Raw genomic sequence first — 23604 nt, 5'->3', positions numbered from 1 at the left:
TGAGAGAATGGCCAGAAAATATCAGACTGTAAGCTAGACTGGCAATTTTTTTAAGAGAAATTTTTTTGAAGAAAGCAAAGTTTAAACAATTTCTTCTGTGTACAAGTAAATTACATGGATTACAACCCAAGTCAGTAACATTGTTTTTTACTATGTTATTTATTCAAGAGCAGACAGAACACTTCCCCGTTTTTTTGCTGTTGAGATGAATGATTCCATGTTTATTTCTTTTGTTTTTGCAATTTGGAGGTCTGATGATTCTGGGTGGCTTACAATTAAAAAAGAAAGAACACACTAAAAAGAAAAGCAGGTTCATGTTCGTTTTGTTTGCACCGTTCTGATCCTGTGACCTGCTCCCGATAGAAACTATAGAGTAAAAACAGAAACAATGTATGGAAAGAGAGGTATGGGGTCAAGTGTTATGAGATGTATAAAGCATTCCTATGTTACCCAGTGGTGGTGGCTTAGTAGTCAAAGCCATAGAAGGAAAAGGAGGTCAAGTGGATAACCTTAATAGTTGGGAAGCTTTCATAAATGATTTTCATAAAAGAAATTATTTGAAACTTGAAAACACTCTTATGCAATTTCCCTACTTTCTAGATGAAAAGGAGTTTAAAAGATACATCAATGGGTCCAAAACAGGTCACATAATCATCATCATCATCATCATCATCATCATTATTATTATTTAATTTTTATACCTTCTCCCGAAGGACTCAGGGCGGTTAACAGCCAGATAAAATACAATACAGTACAGTACACAATAAAACCCAATTAAAAAACTTATTCGATGTGGCTAATAATTTAAAATTATAAAATACATAGTATAAAACCCCATTTAAAATCCAATTTAAAACCCAATTTTATGCCAGTCCTGCTCGAAAGAATAAATAGGTCTTCAGCTCGCGGCGAAAGGTCCAGAGGTCAGGAAGTTGACAGAGTCCAGGGGAAAGCTCATTCCAGAGGGTAGGTGCCCCCACAAAGAAGGCTTTCCCCCTGGGGGTCGCCATCCGACATTGTTTGGCCGACGGCACCCTGAGGAGACCCTCTCTATGGGAGCGCACCGGTTGGTGGGAGGCATATGGTAACAGAAGGCGGTCCCGAAGATATCCAGGTCCTATGCCATGGAGCGCTTTAAAGGTGATAACCAGCACCTTGAAGTGCACCCGGAAGACTACAGGCAGCCAGTGCAGCTTGCGCAGGAGAGGTGTTATATGGGAGCCACGAGTGGCTCCCTCTATCACCCGCGCAGCTGCATTCTGGATCAACTGGAGCCTCCGGGTGCTCCTCAAGGGAAGCCCCATGTAGAGAGCACTGCAGTAGTCCAGGCGAGAAGTGACGAGGGCATGAGTGACCGTGCATACGGAATCCCGATCTAGAAAGGGGCGCAACTGGCGAACCAGGCGTACCTGGTAAAAAGCTCTCCTGGAAACGGTCATCAAATGATCTTCGAAAGACAACCATCCATCCAGGAGAACGCCTAGATTGCGCACCCTCTCCATTGGGGCCAGTGATTCGCCCCCAACAGTCGGCAGCGGTTGTAGCTGACTTTACCGGGATGCCGGCATCCACAGCCACTCAGTCTTGGAGGGGTTGAGCTTGAGCCTGTTTCTCCCCATCCAGACCCGCACAGCCTTCAGACACCGAGACAACACTTCGACAGCTTCATTGGGGTGGTCATGGATATACTAGATCTTTCAAGATTTAAAATAAATTCTAGTTCTGCTGTTGCTGTGAGCAGAGGAATTAATTTATCCTTTAATTTTATCTTTTTGGATATCAGAGATTTTAACCAGAAATGAGAACATGCAAACACTGGAACCACTAAGCTTGTCAGACATTCTATAACTCGCAGATTCTGTTAAAGTTCAGGGTATCTTGGCTAAAGAAGGTTGAAGAAAAATATCCTGGAAGATTCTTACAAGCTTAAATGTCCTATTGTATCATTAATATATCATTTTCTATTATTTTCAGGAGTACAGTAATTCTGCCTTAGCTATATTGCCTTTATATTCTTAATTTAAAAAGAGGAATTTGCAGGAACAAAATAGTTGGATACTTCTAGATAGATGTTTTGTTGCTTTAAATGCTACCAAATCAGATACAATTTTCCATCCACAAAACGTGGCCAATAAAACAATAATATTCTAAAGTTAGTAAGTCAGAATTAAATTTAGGCTGACACTTCCTATCTGCACTTTATTTTAGTTTTATATCTTAAATCACTGCTTATTTTAGTCTGTGTTACTTGCATAACTTTTAATAATAGCTACAGAAAAAATATGTCATCTACCAGGCAGTCAATCCATGGGTAAATTTCCCTTTAGAAGAACCATATTTAGAAAAATCACAATCTGCGTATTATTTGATGTTTCTTCAAGTAACTTGGTTGCCATATTAATTACTTCTATTAAAAATAATTAATATAGCTTTTTAGATAAGCTATATCTAACGATCTGTCTGCATATTTTGTCTTTTTGACATCTTGTAATATATGTCATGTTTGTATTCCTGTGTTTACATTAGTAGGAGTGTGACCATTTTTCATATCCAGTGAAACTCTGTTCTGAGATCAATTAGTTCTTTATTATGGTCAATGATCAGAATTCAATTTAAAAAGCTAAAAATTTAAAATTTAAAAATAAAAGTAGATATAACTATAGCTAAATAATTAGTAAGATTCATTACAGCAGGATTTATAAAAAAGTAAAAATGTGACTATATCCAAAGAAACTTAATCATATTGATAGGCTATAACAATTGTACAAAATATAATTCTGAACATTTGTTTGAGATGGCAGCAATCAACCAAGGTGGAGGTTACATGTTTACTGTTAATTTTATATTTGTTCTTTTATCTTTTTATTTTTGTCTTGTGTGAAATTGTTGTTTTGTTGGTTTTTTTTTTATTCCGTAGTTTATATTTTATCTTTGGGAAAAATACAAAAAAATAAAAAATAAAACTCTGAAAAAACTAGTTATTTGGCTAATAAGGAGGATATAAAATGTTCCTCTTAAATGACCATGACCATGCATTTTTATGAAATAGGGATTCTGAAATTATATTTAACTGATTATGGTAATGGCTTTTGACTATTGTGCACTACTGTTTATTTGATTTGTTGCAATATATGCACTACTGGAATGCAGCGTGCTTTTAATACTAAACACACTCTGTTGGTGTAAATAGTTTGTCTCAACTTTGGCAGCTTTAAGATCTGTGGACTTCAATTCCCAGAATTCCTCAGCCAGCCTGGGGAATTCTAGGAGGTTGAAGTTCACCCATCTCAAAACTGCTAGGGATGAGAAACACTGGTGCAGAGTTTGTGCTTTACCATTATAGACATCTCTTACAGTCTCTTTTTGAGTCCTACAAATTGCCCATACATTACTGAAATATCAAGGTTTACATTAAAAAATATTTACTATAAAACAGATACTCTTTTATGTTTCAGACATACCATTTTTGAATGGCAATAAGAATAAGATAAGAATAAGAATAAGAATGGCAATAAGAAATGCCATTAACTAGAACACATGCCAACATTTTACTCCGGTTGACATGTTCTGAGTTTAACTAGATAGTAATTGGGTGGGTTGGACCTACCAGTACCATTCCTTTAACATTGGCAACTGAACTATTTTATCTTTGGAAGATAATCTTGATAGTTTGACACAGGACTGGGATCTCCATATTATCTTAAATTTTAAAACTTGTAGGCACAGTTAGATCATTGGTGGTAGCCAGTGGTGGATTTCAAATTTTTTTACTACCGGTTCTGTAGGCGTGGCTTGGTGGGCGTAGCTTGCCTTGGTAGGCATGGCTTGGTGGGCGTGGCAGGGGAAGGATACTGCAAAATCCCCATTTCCTCCTGATCAGCTGGGACTTGGGAGGCAGAGAATAGATGTGGGCGGGGCCAGTTAGGTCTTTACTACCGGTTCTTTGAACTACTCAAAATTTCCGCTACCGGTTCTCCAGAACTGATCGGAACCTGCTGAAACCACCTCTGGTGGTAACATTACCATTTATTGATTGGAAAATGAGACTAAGAATCATTTCTTAGGATGAAGGAATGGCAGAAGGGCAGTCAGGGAGGGGCTTGAATTCATTAGGGTATGTGCTGAATGTCTGATAAAAATAGCTATGTGTTCTATTAAGAAGTATTAAAGCAGTTAACATTTATGTAACATCATTTGGCTTTTGACATTTGCTAACATATTAAAGGCTAATTTTCTTTTGGTTTCTTTTTTTTAGCAGTTTTGAGGAAAGTTGGTGAGTTTTCTATTTCTGAGCTTAGTTGCACAGCTTTCTTCCTTTTCTAAAGCAGACCATGTATTAACAGGGTATATTTTATGGTTATATCCTGATTTTACTAATTTGCTTCATTAAATAAATGTTTATTGAGGTATTTCATAGGCATGAATTTGTTATCTTCACCTGCATTATTTGCTTTATCAATGAACAGCTAACATTTAAAAACAAACTTTGGATTATACAAGATAATTTAAGAGAGAATTGGAAATATTAAATGTATAACTGCTCATCATTAAAAAACTAAAATAATCAAATACTGTTTGAATACTTTTCCTTTTAGGAGAAAGAGAAAATGTTTTGATTGGGCTTAGTTTTAAGGAGTGTTTATCTGAAAAGGAGATAGTAGACACCAAGCTCATTTAGTTAAAAATTGCAGTGCTGAGAATCAAAATGCCTTCATATTATCTAATCTAGCCTAGAAGCCATTACCCTTATCATTCAGATATTTTTAGGTCAGTGGTATGATGTTGCTAAAACATTTAACCACATTACCAAGTGAGCTTAGACATTAAAGGAAATTCTATCAGCTCTGTTTAGACTCTGGTGATTAGATATTTCTACTGTTTGTCCTAGGGATGTGGCAAAGAGGCTTGTTGCAGTTTATGTGAATATATGACTCTCCAAAGACTGGTTTATTCATTTTGTGCACACAAAGTGGATCATTTTTAAGAACAACTTTTATACAAAAAATTTACATAGATTTGGATCAAATATGAACTAAAACTTTAATCCATGCACATGAATTGACAGTTATACTTCCAAGCATTAGATAATTGGCCTATGTATCCATGGAACTATACTGTTATGTTTGTAAGATTGTGACCTTGGGCCTTCAATAGCAAAAGTTGGACTGCTTTAGTCTACTTAATCCTAAATTTAAAAAAAAATAAAATTTTATATTTGGTGGGGAGATGGATAAAATTCTGTTTTCCATTTAAAAGTCAGTGAAGGATGATAGCTGTTCATTTGGGACAGGGGTCTCCAACCTTGGTCCCTTTAAGACTTGTGGACTTCAACTCCCAGAGTTCCTCAGCCAACAAAGCTCAGTAAAGCTGACTGAGGAACTCTGGGAATTGAAGTCCACAAGTCTTAAAGGAACCAAGGTTGGAGACCCCTGATTTGGGAGAATGGTCATGAGAAGCTAATTGAATTATTTCCTTTGATTCTAGCAAAAGATTTTCTTTGCTTCTTTTTTCAGAATGAGTCTAACACAAATAATGCGGCATGTAGTTTGCTACTGCATATAGATTGATTCTGCATGATGTCTCTCTTTCAAATAAGATGCATATATTGCTATAATGGTTGATAAAAATATTTAAAAGCCTGAGCCTTTTAGATCTGTCCTTAAAATAAACAATCTGTTTCACTTTTTAAAGAAAACTCCTATAATAATTTTGAAATCCTTTTAAAAATAAAAAAACATACTTTTTCTGTTTTTTTTCCTTTTTTTATTACAGTCTAAATCCTTTCTTCTAAAAATGTATTTTTCCAGATAGCTGAACAAAACTCTGGTTAATAGCTTTTAAAGTATTAGCTAGATTCTTTCAAAGATAGATTTGAAGTTTGTTAAAGGAAGAGATGTTGTTTCAAGATTCATACTATCAAAAACATTTTTGGACAAGTCTCTGCTTCAATTTTACATTGGAAGCTGATTCTGAAAACTTGTATTGTTTTGGAAGCATTGTCTTATGTTAAATGAAAGCATTCTGTTAAATAAATCTGTTTTGCTGTGAATGTATCAGGTAATTGATAATCTGAAATTTGCAGTGGGACATGGAAGGAAGCTATCTGCCAAGAGAAAGGAATTAGACTTCCATTTTTACTTTTCCAGGTACATTGTGTGAACTACTAACTAAACTGATGGCTCTCCAGCAACAATAGATGGTAGACCATATATCTGGATTTAAAAAACAAATCCAGATATAAGGAAGGGAAGGGAAATCAAATAGCTAGGTCTTAAATCTATAAATCCATCTTGAGTTACATTTGGCTTAGCTAGTCTTCTAAAATAGAGCAAATCTGAGTTTATTAAGCAGGATTCTGACATTGGCAAGGGGGTTAAAAATAGAGCCATATGAAACTTCAGTCATCTTGAGCAATTACACGGTTGTGGAAAGGATAATATAGCAGTAGTATTTTCTAAGATGAATCTGGAAATCTTTGAAGGCAAATGGATCAGTCATCCACTTGAATGAATAAATTGTGCTTAGCCAAGGAATCAGATTAACAGGAATAATTCTGTTAATTCTGTATAATTCTGTTATTGCTGCATTGTTTCATTGGCAGTTTCCTGTTCCTCGTGTGGCTTATGAGTAATCACATGGCATGTTTGATAAATACATCTTGTTCAAATGCTTTCATCATGTGCATCTCAAGATATTTTGAATAAGATGATTACAATATAGTAGATTGTCAGTCTTTGTACTTGGTGGCTTGATAGTTAGAACAAGATCCCAAACCAAAATCTTCCACTGTTTTTAAAAAAATACTCTTTTTTTCCCTTGTTGTCAGCACTGCAACCAATTCTCAGTCTATAATATACATACCGCAGGATATTATTCGAGCAAAGGAGATTATTGCACAGATCAATACCCTGAAAACTCAAGTTAGTTACTATGCAGAAAGACTTTCCAGAGCTGCCAAGGATAAATCAGCGAATGGACTTGAGAGAACACTTGCCATTTTGGCAGATAAGGTAGGAGATTTATTCACCCTCCTCTATGTACCATTGAGATCCCTCTTTAATTTAATATTAACTGAATATTCTTATACTGTAATAATAACAAAACATTTCTCAGTTTTGAATTGCCTTCTCTGTAGACATGCCAAAATCTGAGAATTCTGAAAGGACTATAAGAATTTACGTTTATTTGATCTGTATTTAATGGTCAGTAATGAGCCCCAAACCTCTCTGACCTCAGCATATAAGATAATATTGTATTTTATTACACTTGATCTAATACATCCCATCCTGCTTTAAGTCCTACTGCTACTTGAATTGTTACTGGGTTTATTTACTGTACTTTAGTAGTGTTGGGATTGGACAGTAATAAAGAATGGTGCTATAAAATAGTCATTGTTTGCAAATATTGTGTGTCATCTTTATCCTTTCTAGACCCGGCAGCTTGTCACTGTCTGTGACTGCAAGCTATTGGCAAATTCAATTCATGCCCTGAATGCTGCAAGACCAGATTATATAGCTTCAAAAGCTTCTCCAACATCTACAGAAGGAGAACAAGTGGTGCTAAGAAATGACCAAGATACTTTGGTGGCCAGGTGGGCAGGAAGAAATAGCCGTTCTTCTCTACAGGTGGATTGGCATGAAGAAGAGTGGGTAGGCTGTTACCTTAAAATTCCATTCTTATACTACAGTGAATCTTAATTCAGACAATTCCTTTTTGTAAAATTACACCTGCCAGGTATTTGATGTTTTGTGGGTTAGAGACTATGTTTAAAATGTTTTGAATGAGCAAAAGGCATGGTGGGTGTTAATCAGTAATGCACAGTGAAAGTAACATGGATTTTTGCATTTTTTTTTCTTTGTGCTATAAATACAGTGACCATATTTTCTTGGAAAAAAGGAAAGACAAATCTGAAAAAGAGACAACTCTGAAAGAAGTTCTCAAGGATAAGAGAAATAAATATTTAGGTTTATAATTTTGCTTTACAAAGGAAATTTCAAGAGCAAAACCAAGAAAATAATCATTAAATAAATCTAAAGGACAGTTTTCTGAAATAAAGGACTGTCCCTTATAAGAAAGGATTATGATCACTGTAGTTATAAATGATGTTAAGCCTGTTTTAGAGCCTGTGTTCCAATTATGTTTCTATTAAAAAAAATTGGTAAAAATCCATGCACCCAGTTGTGGCAATCATTTTTGGAAGGTGCTTTGATGCTTCTGGGGCCCTTTGTTTATTAATTCCAGCAGACTCTCTACATATTACATTAAGTCATTATCTGACTTAAGTATAGTTTGTGGAATAAGTAGCTGGGTTCATATATAGTGAACCTAGGAACCACAACAGCTGAGGTCATGCAACTCTTGCAATAAACAAATGACATGGTGATTTAAAGCAATCTGTGAACCCAGACATTGGGAGTTCATTTCTTTTTCTCTACTTCTATTTCTATTTTTTGAGTTGCCAGTAAAAATGGAGCAGCTAAATTTATTTATTTGTTAAATTTATTTGCCGCCTATCTTGCTATGGAGTTAATTCTAGGTATCTTGGAGATGTGATGATTTCCCAATTATTAATTGAAAAGTAATAAATGAACTGATAGCCTTTGCAGTTTTGTCCAGAAGAAAATAATATTATATTACCCTGTTGCCCAATTAGATGCAAATGGTTAGTATATTTCTTTATTTCCTTTCAATCGATGTGTATGCTTTCTACGAATTAATGAAAGTAATGAAAATAGTGTTTTCAAAATATTATTTCTATATACATCTTTCTTTCTTTGCATTATATTGGGCACACCACAATGTCATTGATCCCTTTCTGTTTGTTCCTTCCCAGGAAAAAGTCTGGGTGAATGTTGATAAAAGTCTTGAATGCATTATCCAGAGGGTAGACAAGCTTCTCCAGAAAGAACGATTACAAAGCGATAGCTGTGAAGATGTTTTCCTGTGTGAAGTCAGCTGCTCTAGCAAGAAAGGTAAACAAGATACCCGTGCATACTGGATAAAGCCAGAGACCTTAAATGAAATCATCTCATCTTCATCATCCCCACCATCATCTTCATCCATTTCATCCTCTGCATGCCATTTTCCCAGAATCACAAGTGCGTATGACAGCCATGGCTTTTTGCTGTTGCCATTTTGTTCTGCTTCGTTGCATTTCTTAGCTCTTCCTTAATCATGATCCATATATTGTAAGCATTTCTTGGTATACTAGGAACCTTCATTTAACAGAAAGGTCCCAGGAATGAGAGAACCATGGTCTTTTTGTTGTATTTCCATTTTGAATTTTCAGACCATTTCCTAAAAAGGATTAAATAGGGAGTGCTTCTAATCATTCTCCAAAAAGCTATAGTAGAAGTTTGATTTTCTATGCAGATTCTTAATAATCCAGGTCATGGTTGTCCCAAAGATGCTTTTTCCAAAAGGCAACAGAATTTTCTTGTTTTTTTTTTCTTTAAAAACATTTTACTTCTCATTCAAGAAGCTTCTTCAGTTCAGAAGTTCAGAACTGAAGAAGCTTCTTGGATGAGAAGTGAAATGTTTTCAAAGAAAAAAAAAACAAGAAAATCCAGTTGCCTTTTGGAAAAAGTATCTTTGGGAGTAAAAGCTAGCTAGATTATTTTATCAGAAGTACATTAACGTGATGCTAGTAGGCATCACTGTGCCTGTAGACATCAATCTTCACCTACCAAGTTCCATTCCATGCCTTAATTAATTTTCTTTATATTCTTGAAATTTAAAAAATAAAGAACTCCAGACTCTAGTTTCGGTATTTATAAAAATGTCTGACGGCCCTGCATATACCTGAAGATAGAAAAATTACCCAGTGATATTTTCAGAAGTAAGTTTATCTCCTAATTAAGAAATCAACTGATGATTTCAAATTGGTTGATATTTTAGGATACTTTCATATGATTATATTATGTGGCATGCTTTCTATGGGCAAATAATCTAAAATAAAATAAATAAATAAATAAATAAATAAATAATAAAAGGTAGGCTGGTATTTCGTTCCCTCTATTGCGGATGGAAGTAAGACACTGAGGCGGGAACATGGCTTGCTTCAAGCCACCTAGTAAATATTTGGCTAAATTGAAGACCTTTAGTGTTGCAATATGTTTCATAGACCAGAGATATTCATGCTGTACAACATATTTGTGTGTGTGTGTGTGTGTGTATATATATATATATATATATATATGTATGTATGTATTACTATATCTTTTCAGCAAGATGACCAAAGCAACATAAAAGAAGTAAAAGACATAAAGGACTTTAAAATATACATAGAAATATAAATTGTGCATGAAAGGAATAATGTGTTTCTTCTGTGCATAGAACAAAGACATTGTGGCTTGGAAATTGAGCTAGACCATTCTGGGACAGAGCTTTGCAGTCTGGAAAAACAAAAACCTGGTGATCCAGGGTTTGAACTGAACTCCAGAGCAGGGGTCTCCAACCTTTTGGACCTCAGGGACCACCAAATTCACAATTTTAAATCCCGTGGACCACTGGGGGGGGGGGAAGCTCAGCTGCCTTTCAGGCCTTCCTATCTGTTTCTGCAAGGCCTTCAGGTGGGAGGCCTGAGAGAAAGCGCCTGGTCCAGGCACACAGCCTGGAAACCTCTTTTGTGTTCCTTCTCTCAAGAAGCTTGGTCAATCTGAGTGAAGAAAAATGAAGACAGGCAGACTGACAGTGGCTTGCTGACATTGGGGGGAAATTCAGTCCCATATTTCAGACCTGTGGTAGTCACAGGACTAGCCCTTTGGTCATCCTGGAGCAGCTCCTCCACCTGGGTGCACTAGCCTGGAGAGGAGTTGCCTGCTCCCCAGCAGGCCACTGCATCTGGGTGGAGGAGCTGCTCCAGGATGACCAAAGGGCTAGTCCTGTGACTACCACAGTTCTGGAATATGGAACTGGGCCATGGTGGGGCTGAAAATCTCCACCATAGGAGGTGGCACGTGCAATGTGCAACTTTGCAGGTGGTGCAACTTGCAAAGAGGAGCACAGCCCTTGCTGGCCAGAATGAGATAATGGTGCTGTTACAGAGGGGGCGGGGAGCCCAAGCAGCTTTTTTCCATTTTATCATTTCTTCCCTACATTACAGTACACAGTTCATAACTGTCCTATTTTTAATTTAATCAGCATCAACCTAGAATCTTAACCGGTGCACCATTATTATTTTTTCCACAACATAATCAAGGCAATGCAGCAAAGAAAGCAAAGCTAACAAATCTCAGTTCCCCTGCTTCATGCTAATTTTTTTTTAAAGAATTTCTACTCATTCCCATTTTAAATGTATAGGCATATTCATGCCTGGGATTTATCCACCAATCCAATACAAAGGAAAGTCTTTAAAGCCTGATGTTCCTAAATCTTTGTTTTTAAATCTCACAGGCAAAAAAAAGCAGGTTGGAAGCAAATGGAGGACTTGGGAAAGTAATAGTTGGGGGTGGGATCAATGAGAAAAACGGAGATGTCCGGAAAGGAACGGCTGATGTAAATAATTATAATTTTAAAAAATCACAATCAAAGGGGATTTGGGCAGCTAACACTGGAAAAGCCAGCTTTGGAAAGCGCCAGCTGGGTACAAAAAAAGGAAAGGGTCTTTTTTCCCCAGAAAGAGCCACAGGGAAAGAAGGGGAAAGAGCCAGTCAGCTTTGTGCAGAAAACTCAGGCAAAGATACCTCAAAGATATCTCCAGCAGGAGGAAGGGGAGAGGGTTTCCTCCTCCTCTTCCTGAAACTGCTGCTGCTCTTCTTCCTTTTCTTCCTGTCCGTAGCCACCCAACCTCTGAAAATCCAGTATTTCCACCTCATCCAAAAGGCTGGTTGGGGGCAGAAGGATGGAAGGGATGGCAAGGGCTTTGTGAGATCCCCCTAATGGGGGATGGCTTGAAGTAGACGAAGGGCTCAGCTTGGCATACAAAAGTCAATGCTGGGCTCGACTTGCCAGCTGGAGGGGAGCTGCTGTGGGGGACTGATGAGGGGGCGCTTGGGGCTTGGAGTGCTTAGGGCTTGGAGTGATAAACCGCGTCCAGGAAGCACTACAGCAGAGAGAAGCAGCCAGAGTAAACCCTGGCTTTGCTGTCCATTGCAGACGTTAGATCGGCCCCCTGCAAACTCACATCTCTTGAGGAGCCTGGCCAAAGTTTCCCATGCCGCTTCAGCCAGCATTCCTCAAGAAACGAGTTTGCAGGGGGCTGATCTAGCGTCTGCAACGGACAGCAAAGACTGCTTCTCTCTGCTAACAGCTAACTGCCTGAAGGACCCATCCTGTCTCTGGGAGTCAAAGCGCTGAAGTGCGAGTGGCACAGGAAACCTTGGCTGGGTTCCTCGAGAGAAATGCAACAATTTTTCTGCGGACCACCAAAATTTTCTTGCAGACCACCAGTGGTCCACGGACCACCGGTTGGTGACCATTGCTCTAGAGGAGTCTTAAAGTGCAAGTAGGGCAAGGCTGGTGCACCTTGCTTCTCTCTCCCCTCCCTTTCCATGTGGCCTAGACATCTGTCCCCTCCAGTGATATTATCACTCCTTCCTTCCCCTACCTCCATTTAGCTGTGTGCCGCCAGTAACCCCACCGTGCTTTAGATCAGGGGTCTCCAACCATGGCAACTTTAAGACTTGTGGACTTCAACTTTGCTGGCTAAGGAATTCTGGGAGTTGAAGTCCACAAGTCTTAAAGTTGCCAAAGTTGGAGACCCCTGCTTTAGATGACTCCAACTGGCTATGCTTCCCCGACCTCCCATCTTCCTGCACCTTCTTTTCACTTGTCTCCCACTGCTATCTACACAGCACCATCATCACATTGCATTACAAAATCAACCACCCCAACTGCCCTTTCCCATCTCTCCACACCTTGTTGTATAACCCCTTCTTCATCATTGTGAATGATCCATTTGTCCATCCTTTCCTATCATATATCTATGCTTTTCTTTCTTCTATCTCCTTTTGACTGCTGCTACCACCTAAGGCTTTCCCTTTCTTCATTCTCCCCACCCTAGAACACTTCTGCCTGCAACACATGTGTTTTAGGTGCCTGTAGAACTCAAAATATGCAGGGTCTGTATGTATACCAAGATGAAATAAATATTTTGTTCATTGGATGGTTTATCCACATAATGTATTGGTCATCCATCATAAAAATTACAGTAACATGAAAACATTTTAAAAATTTGGTTGCAGTAATTCTACAGATCTCCAAGGAGCCCAAACAAATTCATAGTGGGAAAAGTAATTCTTTCCAATTATAGTAACTTCAGGCCTGTTATAGGCCAAAATTAAAAAGTGAGCTTGGAAAGCAAATGGGAAGCCCTATAGGTATTTCAAATACCTGTAGGTATTTGCCCTTTGTGGACATGTAAAGGATATGAATGTATTCTTCTCACATTTGAAAGAGGAACATTTTTGCAGTCCACAGGGCAGGATTTGTATGTGAGTGTTATGACTCTAATCTTACTCAGGACTCATTCTAGAGTGAAAGCTGCCGTCTAAACATTTCTTTAATTAATTTGATTCTTTAAGTGAGCCGTTCTTGAAATGTGCAGACAAACTTCTGTAATTCTTCCATCAAACATGGCTCTTGGATCTACAAGTATTTGCTGGGTGTTATGGGACTTGAAATTTAAGATAACTAGAGGGCACCACTTTGGGAAAGACTGTTTTAGGCCAATACTATGTGTAGCAGTTCCAGATATAGGTATCATGCAAATACAGATTGTTGTATCCAAAGTTTAGGAATCCCTGATCAAAAATATTGATCTGGAACTCTGAGACTTTGAAAATGTTTTGAAAACCGATGGGAAGATCTCCAAATACAACACATGCAAGGAGACTTAAGAATATTGCTGAGCTATAAGAGTATTGCAAGGGAGAATAGGGAAAATCCAAAGAGAAACAAATGAGCATAAAAACTAAATATATACTTAAATCTGCAGAAATATGCCATTTCTAATTTTGCACTGGGTAGGTAGAGGGTATATCAACTTTTGCTTACTTAGAGATTCTCTGAAACATACAATTTGCTCAGAGGTATTTAACCTTTTGCATACAAATCTATCTGGGAAACCTGATTAAATAATATTTTAAACACAGTTAAAGATTCATCAATTAATAGCACTTACATGTTTGTTACAAAATCACTAGTATAATTCTAAAGTGGTGATAATCTGCAAATCTACTTTCCTAATTGCTGGTCATGTTCTATAAGTAGTGCAAAATATGTTCATATTGGAATATGAATAATACATAACATTATATATAAATATATAATGTTTCAGAATGTAGACTAAGAAAGTATTGTATTCCATGTGCTTGCTTGACATTTCAAAATATTTTTTACAACACCTATAGTCTTATATTGTTTCTTCATTATGTTTCCTTACAACAGTTTTTTATGTTTGTGATTTCACAATAAATTATTATTTAAAATAGTAAAATCACATTATTATCTGAAATAACTGAGATGCCTCTTTTAATTTATTAATATAGAACAGGACATGTACGGTTTGTTCAGAATTCTAGTTACTACTTTAAGTTTATATATGTTAAGCACTAGCAGAGTGGAAGAATGAATAATATATTATGTATTGAATAGTGTATTAATGTGAAAATAGCTATTATGTTAAAATTTTAATACACATTCTGATTTTATTGTGAAGCCGAACCTTTATGCAATCACTTCATTAAAAACCAAACAAAAAAATCTCTTATGAGAGAAGATGATAAGATGCTGACCTTCAGGTTTTTCCATCATATAAAGTTCCAGCCTGAATTTTTGCACTTATCCTCACCTCCATTCTCCATCCATAGAATAACACAAAGGAACTTGTCATATAATATGTAGATATCTAGGTGTCTATCTATCTATCATGGTATAGAGTAATGAAATAGTTAAAAGTGCTGGAGTAGGAGTAGGGAAGCCCAGGTCCTATCCTCCTTAGGCACAGAAGCTGGCTAGGCCAGTCACTCAGCCTTGGACCCAGAAGTTTAAAAAGATTGCTTTACCAACCTACACTGGACCAGCATGATAGATTGAGATCCATTACCATCTACTTCTGTGGATTGATTCTGGTGGATTATTACCACTTAAACTTTAGGCTTTTATTTTCTTGGTGTAAACTAATTTCAGACCTTTGGAATCATAGTTTAAGGGAACAGAAGAGGAGGCAGGGAAGTATATAATGGGCAAGTAAATTCTGCTGGACTTAAGTTCTTCTGTCATTTGTGACAGCGTTGTTTACTATTGTTGTTAGTCGCGAAGTTGTGTCCGACCCATTGCAACCCCATGGACAACGTTCCCCCAGGCCTTCCTATCCTCTACCATCCCCCGGAGTCCATTTAAGGTCACACCAACTGCTTCAGTGACTCCATCCGGCCATCTCATTCTCTGTCGTCCCTTTCTTCTTTTGCCCTCAATTGTTCCCAGCATTAGGCTTCTCCAGTGAGTCCTTCCTTCTCATTTGAGTTTCATCTTCAGGACCTGGCCTTCTAAAGAGCAGTCAGGATTGATCTTTTCTAGGACTGACCGGTTTGATCGCCTTGCAGTCCAAGGGACTTGCAGGAGTTTTCTCCAGCACCATAGTTCAAAGGCCTCAATTCTTTGTTGTCAGCCTTCCTTATGGTCCAATTTTCACAGTGACAGAGTTTGGGTCCTATTACTGGTAATTGCCCTAAAAACACCCACATTTTGAGACAAAAAATTCAGCAAACTATAAACTCAAAAATCATTCAAATCTTCATAGTTAGAGTTGCCCTGTGTTAGAATGATTTAATTGCCCTGTGATTTGACCACATACTAAACTTATAAAAAGTTAGAAATTTTAAAAGCAGGTAGGGAAGAAAATGGAATAATAGTATTTTTTATGAATGTACTTTAAGCACAGATTCTAGTTTGTCTAGTTTAATCCATCAATAAACTTGGTGTAGTGAGATTAAATATTATTTAAAAATTTAAAGAACAGGCAATAAAATCAATTAAATTGTATTAATAAATTTCCATAAATATTTTTTTGCTGAAAGTTGTAAATAGTTTTTTAACATTGGAGAAGAGGGTAAAGCATACATTAAAGGTGGAAAAAATGATGTGATGAGTTGCCTGTTGTACTGTTCAAAAGAGCCTGAATGAAGGCTATTTAAAATGAAATGGAATTTGTCACTGCCAAGAAAGTTTGCTTTAAATCTATTTTTTTCTGGTGAATTTTCTTCACAAACACACCATATTTATTCTTTACATTTTTAACTGTACACATTAAATATTTCAGGCCCACACCTTTAAAATGTCTTTGTGTTATTAGGTACACCCCAAATAGTTGGTATTCTGCTACTCTATTTAGTAGCTTCTAATGCAAGCCATGAAGCTGATGGCTCAAACTCTGTAGGCTGTACTAGATAAGGCCCAAAATGATACACCTATATTTTTCCTAATTTCTAGGTGCTTCCGTGAATTGGTAGCACAGGGATTTTGGTCCTCCTATCAGCAGGTGTAGTGTGTTTTAAGCAGAAAAGAGGATCTTGAAAGAGGCTACAGCAGGAAGAAGCAACCATGTGTTTTCTTTCATTGCAAACACTTTATAGGAGGCTGCATGTCAGTGATGAATGAGCTTATTCAAAGGACACGACTAGAAGCAACATGAGTTGAATCACTTGTTTGTCATTTTTCTCACAACCCATTTTTTTCCTCTCTATGCTAATTCTCTCCTTCTCCTTGCCTTTCCCTACAGACCAGTTGTGATATAATGTTCTTACTTGGATTTTTTGCAGAAAGCTTTTGAAAAAAGTTTCAGGACACGTGCATCCCTACAGCCATAGATGGCCCACTCCAATAAAAATTGATATCCCCTCCAAAAAATATTTGAGACTGCTTGTGCTAAGCATTTCAGTTGCTTATCTTTAAAATGTGTTGCTGCCCCTTAATCATGCATGTTACACCTCCATTTTTATGCAGATTGCAGTCCTACTCCTGAAGAATCCAACCCAGGTATGTATATTTTCCCCCTCCATTCATCGTATTTGTACTTGAAAAACTTGGGGGGGGGCAGGGAATGATTCTCTTAATTTAATACTAACATATTTTGCTGATTGTAAATTTTCTACTGTATTGATTTTTGAGGGAGGGAGAGAGAGGGAGAGAGAGAGAGACTATCCCTCTTTCTCACAAAATAAACTATGGATAATAGTATCTTGAGTTGATGATCACTCAATCTAAATTATATCTATATCTATCTATCTATCTATCTATCTATCTATCTATCTATCTATCTATCTATCTATCTATCTATCTATCTATCTACCTACCTACCTACCTACCTACCTACCTACCTACCTACCTACCTACCTATCTATCTATTAATCAATCAATCTATCTATCTATCTATCTATCTATCTATCTATCTATCTATCTATCTATCTATCTATCTATCTATCTATCTATCTATCTATCTACCTACCTACCTACCTACCTACCTACCTACCTACCTACCTATCTATCTATCTATCTATCTACCTACCTACCTACCTACCTACCTACCTACCTACCTACCTATCTATCTATCTATCTATCTATCTATCTATCTATCTATCTATCTATCTATCTATCTATCTATCTATGATGTTTGAACCAGTGGTGAAATGTAAAATTTGTTACTACCGGTTCTGTGGGTGTGGCTTGTGGTGGTGGTGGGTAATGTGACTGGGTGGGCGTGGCCAACTTTTTTTTTTTAACTTTTAAAAGCATTTTTAAAACCTCTTCTGCAGAAGAGGCTGTAGAAAAAATGCTTTTAAAAGACTCCTCTGATGATCCCAGCTGAGTTGCCTGATCGTCAGAGGTTTTTCTTTTCTTTTAAAAGTTTTTTTTTTTTGCCTTTAAAAGAAAAAAAAGCCTCTGACAATTCGGCCTCTTTGGCTGAAGAGGTTGTAGAAAAAATACTTTTAAAAGGCTCTAACGATCCCAGCTGAGCCGCACGATCATCAGAGGCTTTTTTTTTCTTTTAAAAGCATTTTTTCGGCCGAAGAAAAAATGCTTTTAAAAGTAAAAAAAAAAAAAAGCTCTGATGATTGTGCGGCTTAGCTGGGCATGGGAGGGGGGGGGAGGGATTTTTGCTACCAGTTCTCCGAACCACCCACCGCCATCGCTACCGAATCGGACGATCCAGTCCAAACCGGGAGCATTTCACCCCTGGTTTGAACGCAACTAATAGATCATGACTGAGACTGAGATATGTGCAGTCTTGGGATTCTTAGATGCCTTCAAGTGATTTTAAATTGTACTTAAAGCAAAATACAGAAGTGCCTTGCTCTTCTCTTTTCTGACCTGTAGGTGAATGGAGTGAGGCTCTTTATCCTCTGCTAACAACGCTTACGGACTGTGTGGCCATGATGAGTGACAAAGCAAAGAAAGCAATGGTCTTTCTTTTAATGCAGGACAGTGCCCCCACCATAGCTCTTTGCTTAAGCCTTCAGTACCGGAGAGATGTGGTCTTTTGCCAAACTGTAAGCAAGAACATGGAATGTATGTTTTGGACGTTGGGGATTTGTTCTTGGAGGATTAACAGTTTGAAAACAATGATTGCACTCAAAAGGGGATAGTGATCGTGTAGGGCACTTTAGCAATTTTGGAACCAGATAACATAATCACAGATTTCTCTTCTGCAGTGATAAACTTTTGGAATATTTAGAGTGCCCATGTGCCCTTTATTATAAAGGACAGAACTTTATAAAAAAGCTTTACTTTAGACTTATTTTTTAAAAACTCACTTTTGTCTTTTATAGCAATAGCACTTAGACTTATATATTGCTCCATAGTGCTTTACAAGCATACTCTGAGTGGTTTACAGTATCAGCATATTGCCCCCAGCAACCTGGGTCTTCATTTTACCTACCTCAGAAGGATGGAAGTCTGAGTCACCTTGAGCTGATCAAGATCAAATTCCAAGCTGTGCCAGAGTTTGCCTGCAATACTGCATCTAACCACTATGCCATCGCTTTATTTTGCTCATTTAACTTTTACTGTATAAATGGTACCACTTAGTGCACAGTCTTTCATATTCATGTGAAAAATATGGCAATTGAATTGTATCTTTAAAATAAATATATAGTGTTTAATTTGAGATGTTTTTATTAGAATATTCATTTTTGTAAAAAAAAAATTTGGTTTTGCTACTGCATTTTCCTTTGTAAAACAAAGTTATAAAAATAAACATTTTTATCTTTACAAACTTCTTTCATATTTGCCCCCTTTTCAGATTTCTCCTTTATTGTTTCCCAAAAAATATGGCCATAGTGCGGATATCACACATTGGCCTACTTTTGAAACTTTTCTGAAGTCTTGGTGCAAGATGATTACATGCACTATTAATTGGCACCAAATATATAGAACTAACCAGCAAATCTTAAAATAATGGCACTGAGTTCTTATCTGCTTCCAAGCAGAACTTGAAGTGATGGCATGGGCATATGGGAATTATATACCTAAAGGGCTGCTAAGTCATCTGGATTTTAATAAGTCCTCCAAGACTTTTCCTTGGGGTTATCCTTTTAGAAAAAGTTAATTTAGGATTCCAGTACTGAATGGTCACATCCTACCTATAGAATATCCTATTACTTCCTGATATCCATTTACCATTTTGGCAAAGTTGACCAAATGCTGAGAGTATTCAGTCAGTTTTCAGTAATAAGAAGTTTTAGGTGGACAACCTTTTAATAGTCATTTACAGATCCATTAAAACATAATTTAATAAAATGATGCCAGCTGCAAAGGTTGGATAAGCATTTGTGCTGAGTTTCAAATGGTTGCACAGGTGAATTGAATCTCCCACTTCTGAATCTCCCATAGCAGTTACTAGAGGTACTGATGGATGAACATAACAAAAAGTGCAATAAAACTGATAGCGTGAAAAACAATCGCAATTCTGTCTTCAGATTGCAGTGGAAGTCTAATGACCTTTATGATTCATCCATTCAGAAGCAATCTGCCATATTAGCATTGGCTGAGTAAGTTTGAGAAACCTTGACAAGTATCTTCAATTATTTTCTTTTTGTATTCTTTCATGCAGCTTACAGCCCTGATCTGTGGTTTCATTATCAAGCTGAGGAATTGCCTGCATGATAATGGATTCCTGAGGCAGCTGTATACCATTGGTCTGCTGGCCCAGTTTGAAAGCCTTTTAAGTACTTACGGTAAAGAGCATTGCATGGGGGAAAGCATGCAGATTTAATAATTCCTTGAAGCGTTATGAAATATGTGTAGATAATGTAGGTCGTTTTATTCAAAAACAAAAAGGTAGGAAATTAATTTTATTTTGATTGTGTTATCTTAAACAATGGCGACTCTTTCTAGCTGAAAGCCTTGGCAAAATGGAGACATTAAAGGTGAAATGTCAATCCAAACTTGCAAGTTACCTTGGAAATTGGGTTTATTTATTAATTTATTAAATTTATATGCCACTGATCACACTACCTGAAGTGATTTTTGGTGGCTTAGTTTCTGCTTATGGTGCTGGCACAAATTGCAAGTCTCTGCAAGTCTGCAGGGGAATGCCTCCATGTTAGCTATTAGTGCATCTTTGACATCTTTATCATGTTTATTTATTTATTAAATATATATGCCACTCATCTCATTATTGATGCAACTTGGAACTCATATTAGTATGAAGATATGATGTTGGACCCAGAAACATGGCTAGTTCCTGTTACACTGTAGGAGTGTTATATTGCAATTACAGTGTGAATAGTAGTCATAGCTCATCCTTATTCAGAAGCTAAGCAGTTCAAACTTAGTTAGTGCTTGGAGAGATATTTTAGGGCTGTGGCCCCCAACCTTTTGGCCATTAGGGACTGGTTCCATGGAGACAGGTTTTTCTGCGGACCTGGGGGGGTTGTCACAGTTTCGTGTGCTGCCTGCAGTGTGCGGATGGGGCTTCGCTTGTTTGCACGGCCTGGTTTTTGGCATGCCGTGGACCGATGCCAGTTCCTGGACCGGGCTTTGGGGATCCCTGCTTTAGTGAATTTCAGAGATACAAGTTAACCAAGAAATTGAAAAGTAAATCCCAGACATTATCTCATGTTTTCAAGAAAACTAAACAAACTTACTCAGAATCACTGGGGCTTCAGCTTGCCTCAAAGACTATTTTATAATAGTTGGCAATAAATGTAAAAATATTTTTTTATCATATTAATATTGTCTTCATTTTTTTCATTTAGGAGAAGAACTGGCTATGCTAGAAGATATGAGTGTGGGAATAATGGACTTGAGAAATGTAACGTTTAAAGTAACTCAGGCCACTTCCATGGCTTCTGCTGATATGCTGCCAGTCATTACAGGAAATAGGTAAAAAATTGGAGTGGGAATGGAGAAGACAGGTTGGGGAAGGGAAAGAAAGGAGAAATGTATTCCCTAATAAAGAACATTTTAGAACATGTGCTAATTAGCAGATTGTTTATACCAATGTGTTACTCTTGTGCAACATGTAAACATAAATTGACCATCTGTTATACTTAAGATAAAAATGCAAGCCACATTATCATTTTTAAAATTATGAATGAAGCTCTTGGATAAGGATTTGTAGAAGGAATAAATAACAACATTTATTGGTACTGTATGCAAGAAGAGAAAAAGTGTGGTTTCTTCAGTATTCTGAGGAGGAAATGTAGTCTTCTCACATACATGCATACACACACACACACACACACACACACACACATACACATACACACACACACGTATTTGTGATAAAATATAGGCCTTCATTATTTAGTTTTTCAACATTTTAGCCCCACAAATTCCAATGACAATAACAATATCATTAAAACATACCTAATGTCACCACCTTTCAACATCTAATCTTTATATCTAGCTATGACTTTTAGTATATTATATAAAAATATGCATAGTAATATTCCCCCTATTTCTTGTTTCTACGTCTCTTCTAGTGTTCTGATCTAGGCTTTCTTAGAAAATATAAGAACAATCTTAATCCTGGCAAAACCTCTTTTATTTACACGGCTGTGAATTATTGTCACTCACAGTCCACAAGGCTTCACAAACAGTCTTTCAGGGGAATGTTTATAAACACCCACCTCATCTCCCTTGGAGTGCTGCCAGAGAACTAATTGCCAAACGCAGGGCAAGGCCAAACTTGGCACAGAGTCAAACAGAACTTTTCAAAGCTTGAACCGACCAGATAAACTAATTGCTTTCTGCAAAAGCTCATGTCCCGTTCGCTCCTCTTTATGTCTTATGGGAGGGGCCAATCATCTCTAAGCCTTACTCCCAAGTCGACCCTGTTTTCTTAATTGTTCTTGTCTTCTGGCAGTTCTGTGCATGCACACACTGGAAACAGGCTTCCACTGTTCTTCTGCCTCGCTGATGTCAGACTCCGAAGGCTCTGGAGGCAGCATATAACTATCAGATGGCCTTGGCCCCCTCTCTGCCTCCAATGCAGAGCCCTCGTCCGAGTTTTCCCCAGCACCCAGGACTGGCCCAAGTTCCTCCCCAACCTCATCACTGTCCGACTCTGCAGCGAGCTCCACTGGCCGATGGCAGGCCACAACATCTAGCTCCTGATAACGCCAATCCTGTGTTATATAACATTTTCTTTATCCATCATCTCTTGCCCATTTTAATATTTCAAACCTTACTCATTTTTTAACTTCCCTCCCAAATTCCTGCCTTGAGTCTTCATCTCTATCTACATCTTTCCTGATTAGCTTTTCTTCCATTTCTACTATCTTTTGCTGCCAAGCCTCCAAAGGATCTGCCCAAATTTCTATTTTCTTTTCAAAGATATCTTCCTGTTTATCCAGTATCATTTTTTGGTCTTTTATCATGTATTTTCCCAGAATTGCTTCATACGTTTTTATTGTTTTCTCTTTCTTATCTTCTTGTTTTATCTGTTGATTTGTCCATTCTGTTTTTTCCCCTGGTCTCTCTATTATCTCCTCTGTTTCCTGGGCTTTTTGATCATTATTCATTATCCCTTGTGGAGCACTTTCTAGCTTCCCATTTATGTTATTCATTAAATCCATTATCTCCCCTGTGATTCCTTGTCATGATATCATAAATGTTTTGAAACTTTGACACCATTTGTTTTTGAAACCCACTTATTTCCCCCTGCTGAAACATCTTGTCTTCTTTTAATAAGTCCCAGTATAGCTCAATAGTCTTGTCAGTGGTCCATCACTGTCCCAGAGTCTCAATTATCTTTGATCTCAGAAAGTTGATCTGAAAACCATTTACTATGTCCAGACATTGCTCCTCAGGGAATACAGTAATATAGTTCTTTATGTCCTACAGTTAGTCAATTTAGCTCTTTTTAAGTAATCCAGGAAGATTTCCAAATGTCTCCTTAAATCCACTCTATAAGTTCAATCATAACTCTTGATGTTTGAAAGTCACTTTAATTAGATGTCTTTCATGTTTTCACCATTAGAACTCCAGTAGTCTTGGAGCAAATAAGTTTAGAACAATAGATAGCACAACAATCCTTCAGGTGTTATTTCTATTTTCTCCTCTGTCTTATAGGTATTTTTCCCAGAGTTGTAGGAGTATACTGTCTATTTCATTCACCAGTAGATGGCCCCACAGCTTAACTTCAAAGTTGCACAACTT

At 37.3% G+C, this 23604-nt stretch overlaps 1 protein-coding gene across 6 annotated transcripts in view; it reads left to right on the top strand.

The window, feature by feature from the left end:
* The window catches only part of INPP4A (inositol polyphosphate-4-phosphatase type I A), a 134767-nt gene that overhangs the window by 90042 nt on the left and 21121 nt on the right, over window positions 1–23604 (top strand). For 3 of the 6 annotated variants that reach the window (XM_058186424.1, XM_058186423.1, XM_058186425.1), the window contains 8 exons: window positions 4256–4273; window positions 6827–7010; window positions 7431–7649; window positions 8834–9098; window positions 16945–16977; window positions 18316–18488; window positions 20051–20174; window positions 21198–21324. In XM_058186424.1, the coding sequence (XP_058042407.1) occupies window positions 4256–4273; window positions 6827–7010; window positions 7431–7649; window positions 8834–9098; window positions 16945–16977; window positions 18316–18488; window positions 20051–20174; window positions 21198–21324 (1143 nt within the window). The remainder of the gene's footprint in view (window positions 1–4255; window positions 4274–6826; window positions 7011–7430; window positions 7650–8833; window positions 9099–16944; window positions 16978–18315; window positions 18489–20050; window positions 20175–21197; window positions 21325–23604) is intronic. The other 3 variants (XM_058186427.1, XM_058186426.1, XM_058186428.1) reach the window with 3 other exon arrangements.

This window comes from Ahaetulla prasina, chromosome 5 (assembly GCF_028640845.1).
Source record: "Ahaetulla prasina isolate Xishuangbanna chromosome 5, ASM2864084v1, whole genome shotgun sequence".
Classification (NCBI taxonomy): domain Eukaryota; kingdom Metazoa; phylum Chordata; class Lepidosauria; order Squamata; family Colubridae; genus Ahaetulla; species Ahaetulla prasina.
This window is presented reverse-complemented; position numbering and strand designations above follow the sequence as displayed.